The sequence below is a fragment of the Penaeus vannamei genome, chromosome 4 (assembly GCF_042767895.1).
Source record: "Penaeus vannamei isolate JL-2024 chromosome 4, ASM4276789v1, whole genome shotgun sequence".
Lineage (NCBI taxonomy): Eukaryota > Metazoa > Arthropoda > Malacostraca > Decapoda > Penaeidae > Penaeus > Penaeus vannamei.
This window is the reverse complement of record NC_091552.1, coordinates 49,408,992-49,418,212: the sequence shown is the minus strand read 5'-3', so window position 1 is coordinate 49,418,212 and position 9,221 is coordinate 49,408,992. Positions and strand designations below refer to the sequence as shown.

The 9,221-nt window shown below is 34.2% G+C and overlaps 1 protein-coding gene across 2 annotated transcripts in view; it reads right to left on the bottom strand.

Moving 5' to 3' along the window:
• Positions 1–3,238: 3,238 nt before the first annotated feature.
• Positions 3,239–9,221, bottom strand: part of LOC113826414 (RNA-binding protein RO60) — an 18,313-nt gene continuing 12,330 nt past the window's right edge. For both annotated transcript variants that reach the window (XM_070121200.1, XM_070121202.1), the window contains exons 7-13: positions 8,817–8,933; positions 8,397–8,611; positions 8,102–8,249; positions 7,889–7,990; positions 7,349–7,507; positions 7,062–7,222; positions 3,239–6,788 (exon numbers count right to left, since the gene is read on the bottom strand). In XM_070121200.1, coding sequence (XP_069977301.1) covers positions 6,662–6,788; positions 7,062–7,222; positions 7,349–7,507; positions 7,889–7,990; positions 8,102–8,249; positions 8,397–8,611; positions 8,817–8,933 — 1,029 coding nt within the window. In that variant the 3' untranslated portion in view covers positions 3,239–6,661. The remainder of the gene's footprint in view (positions 6,789–7,061; positions 7,223–7,348; positions 7,508–7,888; positions 7,991–8,101; positions 8,250–8,396; positions 8,612–8,816; positions 8,934–9,221) is intronic.

Sequence of the window (9,221 nt, the reverse complement as noted above, 5' to 3'; positions counted from 1 at the left end):
TGAAGTGGTTTATGTACATAATGAGCTCTTGAAGGTTTAATTTAGTCACTTTTTAGTATCGTTATGATTGGTGAAGTGATTTTTTTTCCTTGCTCCCAAATAAAATAAAAAGACACTTTAAACACTCCAAGGAAAATAAAGCATTCTTGTATTTCAATCTACTATTTATTCACCCGAGTATTTATGTGCTAACAAAAAGACTGGATATAAAAATATGTGGTTAAGAGAAAGACTGTGCACATCTCATCAAAATTCCCTGCCTACATCCAGTACTGCCTATCAGCCATTCTCTAACTAGATATTATAAATATTCTCAATTCCAGATGTAATCCAGGTAATTTTTTTTCTTTTTTTTCCCCATTTTCCTTTTTTTTTTCCCAAGGGGGCTTGATTGACACTCCCCTGGGCCAAAATACAAGCCAATAAACACTTGTACTATAGTACTAGGCAGGCAAATGCTGCAATAAGAGGATGACCCAAGCTAATGAGATTTAGTTCCACAAGCGTATATGTTGCCATTGCAGCTACTTTTACCATGATTGCTCTTGAGGCTTACATTAAAAACCATGAAACATGCACCACAACCTCACTGGCAATGGAGAACAGATTATACTGTGGAGTCGATATTGCTGTCTGCCTCCAGAAAAAATGAAACACACAAAAAACAAATTCACATAGGAGTACTGAAGACCCTTCCACATCCATAACAAATAGAAGCATGCTACTTAGTTGCCTAAATCATATTATCAGAGCTACAAAACAGTTTTCAACAGAGAAAGTTTCCTAAAAAAAGACAAAAAAAATATTCTTGAATTACAATTTTGTTTTTCTTTTCTTTTTAAATGACATGATCACAAATTGACAAAACAATGCCTTGACAATAATACAACTAACTTCACAGAAAAAAAAATATAGATAAAAAGATACATGGACAGTGTTAAAGCCAGAGTTTTTTACCAATTAGAAACTTCAAATAATAATCAAACAGAAAAAAAATCATCATTATCATCATAATCATAATAGCAATAACAACAATAATGATTACAAACCAAACACCTTGTTGCAAATAATAAAAATAAAAATATGCTAAAAGCTTCAAGATTTGTAAAATACACACAAGGTTTATACTTCAAGCCAAAAAAGGATACACAATAACAAATTCTTTGGTAGAATGTGGAATATACGAGCTACACAAGAAGAGGTAATGTATAACTAAAACCCATGTAGCAAATGTCTACAAGAAGCATCTACATGTAAATATCTATCTTTAAAAAATGCTGCTCCCATTTTTTTTGTCTTTTCTTTTTTTTTTTACATTTTTTCTTGTTCTTTATATAATATTTTGTTTTTTGTCTACTGGACTTGCAAACTACATCACAAAATATAAACCAAATCAATAACTGAGAGTTCACAACAGTGTTCTGCTAGCAAATCAAAATGGCAATTTATCAAAAGCACATTATAATCAAATTGGTTTCATGAGTTTACTAATTATTAATAGTTAAGCCTTTTTAAAAACCTTCCAGGAACCTATTGCTCCAATATTACATTTTTCCCTTTCAAGATGCCTGTGTTCACAAAGCAACTACATGTGCTCCGCTGATTTTTTTTCTCGAGTGATAGTTCCAGTTGACCAAACCCTACCTTTCAGTTCAACAACTTTATTTACCTTTGCATATTTTGGTTCCAAAATGCAAAGTAAACCACAAGTAAAAAAAAAAAAATGTCTTAAATGCTAGTTATTCTGGTGAGATGCATAAATATTTAAATAATAAGCATTACCTTCTAAAAGCTGCCTAAAAAGGTATTCAAACAATGATTATTCTACATCTTTTATAAGACAATATATATATATTCCTGCATACGTAACATAGATGATTGCTTGCACTTACATACAGCATTGAACAATAGGGCTTCTCTTGTGTTTGTTATTCCCAGAGAACAATCTCTACTGAAGTGCCTTTCTGCCAGAGACTTTATCTCTCACTTCTTCCTATGTTTTCCCAATATACAACAATGCACCATATTTAAAGCTTGCAAATTTTAGCATTTTCATTAACGAAAAAAAAGACAAATGTCCTTGACACTAATCCATATTTGCCTGCATTAATTTCCAAAGATTCTCTGAAAACATGTACAATTATTTCAACTTCACTTGGGAATCAATATGTACATTTTCAGACAATTTTTAAATAGGTTTACTTGCTAAATTTGTGAACAAGAATATTTTTGAAACCTGCACTTTATAACCCTAATATCATCTAATTCATCTATACCTATATAAAAGCGCAAGTCAAAACTGTTGGATATTTTTTTACAATATATAACTCACAAAACAAAATTTAAAAACGAGAGAAAACAGACCATACATAATCCTTTGTAGAAATGTATGATCGTAAACCCAAAAATATTTTTTTTCCTTTTCTCTTTAAGCTAAAGCGCAAACATAAAATTGCAACGCAATCTGAAGACTAGAGGCATCATCATTTGATTAACAACGAACATGACAAGAGAATCTGACTAAACACAGCATTAATAAACCAAATTTCCTTAATACACAAAAAATGCCATGCTCGTAAATGCCTTATATTTACCATGTTTGTATCTGGCCCATTTCAATAGTTATTACTCACCATTCTCCTTACAAGAGAATAAAAATGATAAAAAATAAAGTTGATACAGCATTGAAATCAACATTACAAAGCAATAAAAATGCTGCTACTACACAAAACATGCAACCAAGTGGATTCATAGATTTAAAATGATACATACCAAAGAGAATATATAAAATACAACACAAAACATAAAATGCTCGGAACAAAAACAAGAAATGCAAGAAATCATATAAAATGCAAATCATTTTCTTATCATGACATACAACAAGAAGTTCAAAACAGGTTAAAGCTTTTTCTTTTGCCAGGTTTCTTGATGCAAAAACAATAGACACTTCAGTAATATCACCAACTTTCACTGGCATTTCACATTCAGGTTTTTGTTTAAATTTTCCACCCTGATATCCCACAGGCATGCAATTGGCAAGTGATGCCCCTTTAATAAAATTATCACATTGGATGATGGTTCTGAACAAATGCACAAGTTCATTCAATTGTCTTACAAGATAGCCTCAGCTCTGTACTAAATACGGGACTATATGACAGATTTCTATTGGCCTAATCATAATCAGATCTTGATAAATACTGATTAATAATCCTATTCAGGAGATGTCATTTTGCTATCATTATTTTTTTTCCCAATGAAGCCAATATATTCACTGTTATTACACAATCAACTTTTCTACTCACCTTGAATCCTTAAAAAATATCTTCTCTTCAAAAATTGCACTTTTTCCCAGTTTAATTACTTTCAATACTTACACTTTATGAGCACAACAGGTATGTTTTTCTTATAAACACTTCCATTTTACATGATTTTCTCATTCTTCTCTTTTCTCAGCATAAGGTAAGTGATAGTGAGCTGGGTTAGAACCACAAATTATCTGAGGTACACAAGCCTACAAGCAACATCTTCAAGTGCAGACATTATTGAGGAATGCCTTTTTATCCTTTTTTGTCAATCACTTGAGGTCTATGGTTTCCTCTTCCCATAGTGTTACTCTTATACACATATACCTAAGATATATGCATTATTTAGAGAACAATTCTCTAATATCAGTATTGTTACTTGAATGGCCTTAACACACGTTTACAGCACCATAAAATCCATTAAAATAGGATCTGGAAACAAGAGACAACCTAACCTCATGGATGTTCCATATCCATACCAATTCACCTCATGAATCCATCACAAGTTAGTATATTGCTCTTTCTATTTTCCTGACTTTCCTCTGGTGCATTAGATGGTAATTTAGCACAAAAGCTTGAGCATGAAGAATTATGTCAAGTGCCTTCAAGCAAATAGTATGCTGAATGAAGGAGCAATCATCAGAAAAGGGCATAACAGACATTGTTTCATTAGTAAGTGCTCTTGTTCTGACCTATGATGATGTGATGTCATCAACTACTTTCCACTGGGTAAAATCCTTCTTCCTTTATATTCACAAAATGGAAAAAAAAATCACTCCCTTTACAGAATTCCAGTTTTAGAAAAAAATAAAATATTTACATATCAAATTCACTTTTAAAGAATGCTTACTACCAGCTTTGATTTCTTAATTAAAATAAAACTCCCTCTGAACATTAGCTTCCTCAATTTTCTAAAACCTAGACAACCTTCTTTCAAAGCTTATCAACATACACATTCAAGTCTGTACCAAGTGTAGTTTCATAGGAAAACCTTTTTTCATACACTTCTCAGTACATGCAGTCGTTTCTTTTACAGTTTGCACTCAGTCTGAAGTATGTAAATTATTATTCTTTGCAAAATGGATATCTCAAATGAAAAAAAATTACTTAGACTCAGCACAAGAAGCAGATGAACTATGTGCAACTTGTGAGCAAAAGGGAAAATGCTGCACAATTTCCACCTTTCCCTTTTTAAATGACTAGTACAACACCAAAGATTTTGTTTGACTTCTTAACACAATGGATTACCAACCTCTAGCAGAATTTTAGTCAGTCTTTTGGTTAAACTTCAAATTGATTAACTTATCCCATCTACTAAATTTTATTAATTGGAATTAGTCAGATCTTACTGAAATGGCAACTGAAAAATATATACAACTAAATTAAGACACACCACTTTCTGTATCTATTCCCTTGACAGATCACCTCAACCAACACTGACAGCTGCTAAGGCTTCCATTATCCATCAACACTAATAGCACGAGCAAATTTTTCATTCTTTCCATTAAATACTTATAAGCTACACACTATCGTTCCATAACTACACCAAAGATCCTAAACATAAATTAAAGGGAGTATTTTCATCCATCACAAATGAATTTCAAGTGCTCTCTACTGCCCTTGGAGTCTTGCAGTTTTCTACACCAGAAACAATTCACATTTTTCTAGCCGCAATTTATACAAATTATATTACTACACTTGATATCATCACACAATCTTTCTAGATCTGTCATTTGTTGTATAGATAAGTCGCACATTATATGAATGTTCCTAAATATAGTCTTCTCCACTTACAAAAGTCAGCCAATATCATGGCACAGACTCAGATCTACAATTCAAAATCATCTAGTCTCTTGAAGTTCCCAGCCAAACAACTTGGATTACTCTTATAAAAAAATGATACATCAGTGGTTTGATTGTCATTAAAAAATGTAAAATTTGAGTAATTTGTTCTCTCTTTTTTCATTATGAAAAGATGTACAAGACTTTACAACAATATTAATAATGAAATGTTATTCATTTCTATTCTTTTGTAAACTGACATTTTCTGTAATAGCCTTATTACATTTTAGTAGTTCTTCGACTCCAAATGTGAAGCATCTATGATATGTGTACCACTCCATATTTCTGAACATTATAGCTTCACAATAATCACTATTTCGGAAAAATTCATATAAAACTGAATTTAAAAAATCAACTAATGCAAATCCACAGCATCCTCGATGGACAGGACTCTAGAAAACAACACAAAATTAATTCAAATTTGCATGTAGTTAATATCAAAGCTAGCTTAATGTTTGTATCTTACCACAGTCTTTCAAGCATTGGTTTGGCTTTATAACAATCAGCTTTGAATATCATGCCACTTTTGTAAGATTGGGTCCTGAAAGAGCTACAGAAGGGCTAGTAGAAACGAGGGAAACCGAAACAACAAGATCTGGAAGTAGATCTTTTTGTAGTTCAGAATACACTTAACACGTACTGGAATTTTGTACAAGTTTCACGTACACTTTTCTCCAAAATATATCTGGAATAAAATTCTATACTTAAATCAAATGGCAGTCATAACCCTTACATCTGCCTACGTATGTGGATGGATATTACCAGCACTAATTACTCAAAAAATATCACCTAAATTTGAATTATTCTAAAATGGCATAATGAGCCCTTGTACCTAACAGAATCTACGGTACATAGCTATTTAGCATCATTAAAGCTAATCTTTATTTCAAAAAGTTTCTAGACCAATATATGCTACCCTCTGGAGTTCAGAACAAGAAGCTCAACCCGCAAATATCAGGTATATTTGGGTACATTTTATAGACAAATGTGTTGGTCACAAAATACTTTCAGATCTTTCAAAACATTGTCCTACTCACTCTTCACATGAGAAAATGTTTCTACAAAATGACCGAGCACTAAATATCTGGAAAAATTTTGTGAAGGCACCAAAAATCTAGCTCAGTCTGTGCTATGCTTTGTCATAAGGACCATGCAGTTAATTCCACTTGAAAATCCTATGCTTTTCAAGCACTGCACTGAACCCCTTACACTTGAAAAACTTGGATTCAAAGGCGCAACAAGATCTCCTGAATCTTAAATCTGAAAATGAGATCACACTCTTCAAGAATGAGGTTTCTTTCAATTGTTATGGTTTGTTGAGAAAGTCACAAATGCCTTGACTGCCCAACAACCTCACTTACAATGGCCTACTATAAACTTTGCTAGTCATAATCCCATGCCTTAGAGCTGAGGTCGATCTGCAAATAACAACTGTGGTTCAGATCTCCCTCCAACTGCTGGTCACAGCAACTCTCTCCTGCGATAAAAAAAAACAGAAGGCTAACATTGTCCCCATCTTAAAAGAGCCTCTCATGGTAGGCTCTGATGATGCTGGGTGTTCGCTGATCAAATCCAAGCACAAGAAGGAAGTTCTCTGTTCGCTGGGTATGCAGGTGCTTTGTCCCTAGTCCACACAACACCAATCTGTAACAAGATATGACAAAACAGTTAACCACATTTAAACTACCTAACCATAATACTAGAGAGAAAAAATCAATATCAGTACAGTTCATAAGACTTTTACTATTTTGCCTCTGTTTAATGCCAGTGCTACTGCTACATGAATGACTGTTTCCTGTACCTTTAACATAGTATCATAGAGAGAAAGGTTAGATATATATGTTCCATAATGTTCAGTTGCCATCTAAGTTCAGCAGTATAACTTAAATAAAAAAAATATATAAAATGACTACACACCTCATTTGTGTGTTGTTTTTATCATTGATCTGCTTGAGGGACTGGGCAGCAGCAGAGATGGCTTGCTGGTCGAGCTTGTGGGTGATGACGACGACGGTCTCCATATTTTTCTCTTGGGCCCAATTCAGAGCAGCATCAACACTGACCTCACCTATCACCGTCTGCAATAGAGAATACCTTCCCTAATCCAGTGCCCTTCCATCTTTCTCAACACCAGACAGGTAGCAGGAAATAACTCTTAGGAAATAATACAACACATGTCACACATTACAAGATATAACCCACACCTCCTTGAATTTTTCCACCAGCTGCAAGAGAGTTATCCCCTCCGTAACAGGCACTTCAGCTACTCCAGTGCCAGAGAAGGCCAGGGTGTTCACAACCGGGCAAGTTCCACCGGAAGTGAGGGTGAGCACAATCACAGCAGCTCCTTCGTGTCCTGTTACCTAATAGAGTGTACAATGTGAATATATACTCTGAGAAAATGTACTCCATAGATAAATATACCTACAAGAATATGTATGGATACCTAGGAGATTTTAGTTCTCTTTGATCTTTCTGATACAAAAAACTCCTCTATATTAACCAAGAATCTAGCCTAACTAAATTAAGAAAAAAATATTGAATGATGATCCTGTATCACTGTCAACATGTCTTATAAAACAGCAATACTATTTGTAATTTTGGGACTACATATATTAACATATGGCCACTAATAATCATTAACAATAAACTATGACTAAAAAACACAAACATGATAACAGAGCATTACACATATCTTCAAGAATCACAAACTGGAAATAAACAGGTAAATGGTTAGTACTTACCTCCCCTTTGCCTTCTGGGTTACCTGTCCACACATGGCTTGTGCTCATGTAGCCTCGAACATCAACAACAATTGCTAGCTTCTTTGCTGTCTTTTCAATATTCTGGAATGAATGCATATCACAATAATAAAACTCCTGATATTATACATAGTGATATGTACAATAATGCAAAAATCCTAAGAGATAAGGCTGAATATTATGTAAACTACTAACCTTGGAACTTCCAGCAATGAGCTTGTGAAGAGCATCAACAACACTCTGGTTTACTTTGGTTGACTTCTTGAGGGGAGCTTTCGTAGGGGCTCTTGGAGACTTGCAGGACTTCTTCTCGTACACTTTGCCACAGGCCTCGCTGGAGAATCTGACCACAAAGTTTTATTTTGCGAAAATATCCAAAATATAATAATAAAACACATACACATGTACATACACAAAAAATGAACTCTAAATTTTAACAAACAGTGCTTAACTAAGTTTATATACAGAGAAAGAGAGAAACCAAACTTACCTGGATGGGTGCTCATAAGCATGAAGAGCCATGAGAGCAACAGCTGGAGTCACAGGGCTTGAAGCAACATCAGAATGAGTCAAGCGGTCAACCAGCTTATTGGGAAGGACATTGGTGTTGTCTGCACTCTGGCTGAGTAGACCTGCCTTGGCCATGCGGTTTACGCTGGCTACAGCCGACTCTCCATCCAGTTTGTCCAGCATGTGTGACCACACCTTAAAATCATAGTCTTAATGAAAAATCAACCATAAATATTACCTTCCCAAGAAGCACTTGTAGATTCCTGATCACAAGTGCTTCATCATGTTCAATCTTATTACTAGAACACAGTATATTACATCAAAGGCATAACAGTGCACCAACACCTTGCCTTGTAGTCAAAAAGTTTGTATAAAATCAGAATATGAATCAAGATCTCACCTCAGTTGATTTGAGGCTCTGTGAAGGTACATCATCAAGAGTCACTTCATTGTAAACTTCATGTAGCTTGTTCACTTTGTTGATCACTTGATCTACATCCCACTGTTGTTCCTTATCCTGCAACATTAGATGAAAATTTACAGAACCTCATACTTTTCAGTTCCTTAGTGTCAAGACACATGTAGAAGTAACTACAAATATCTAAAGAATACGAAAGACTAAACCACCAAACAATGAAAGTTATCCATTACCTTTTCACACCACTTCTTTTTATGAATAACTGTGGTAGTACCACTTTTGCTCTCTGCATCCATAACTTATCTTGAACCCAAAGCATGATCAACATAACTGATCCATGAAAACGAGAACTCAAAACAGTATAAAACACAGGTTGCTACAAGTACC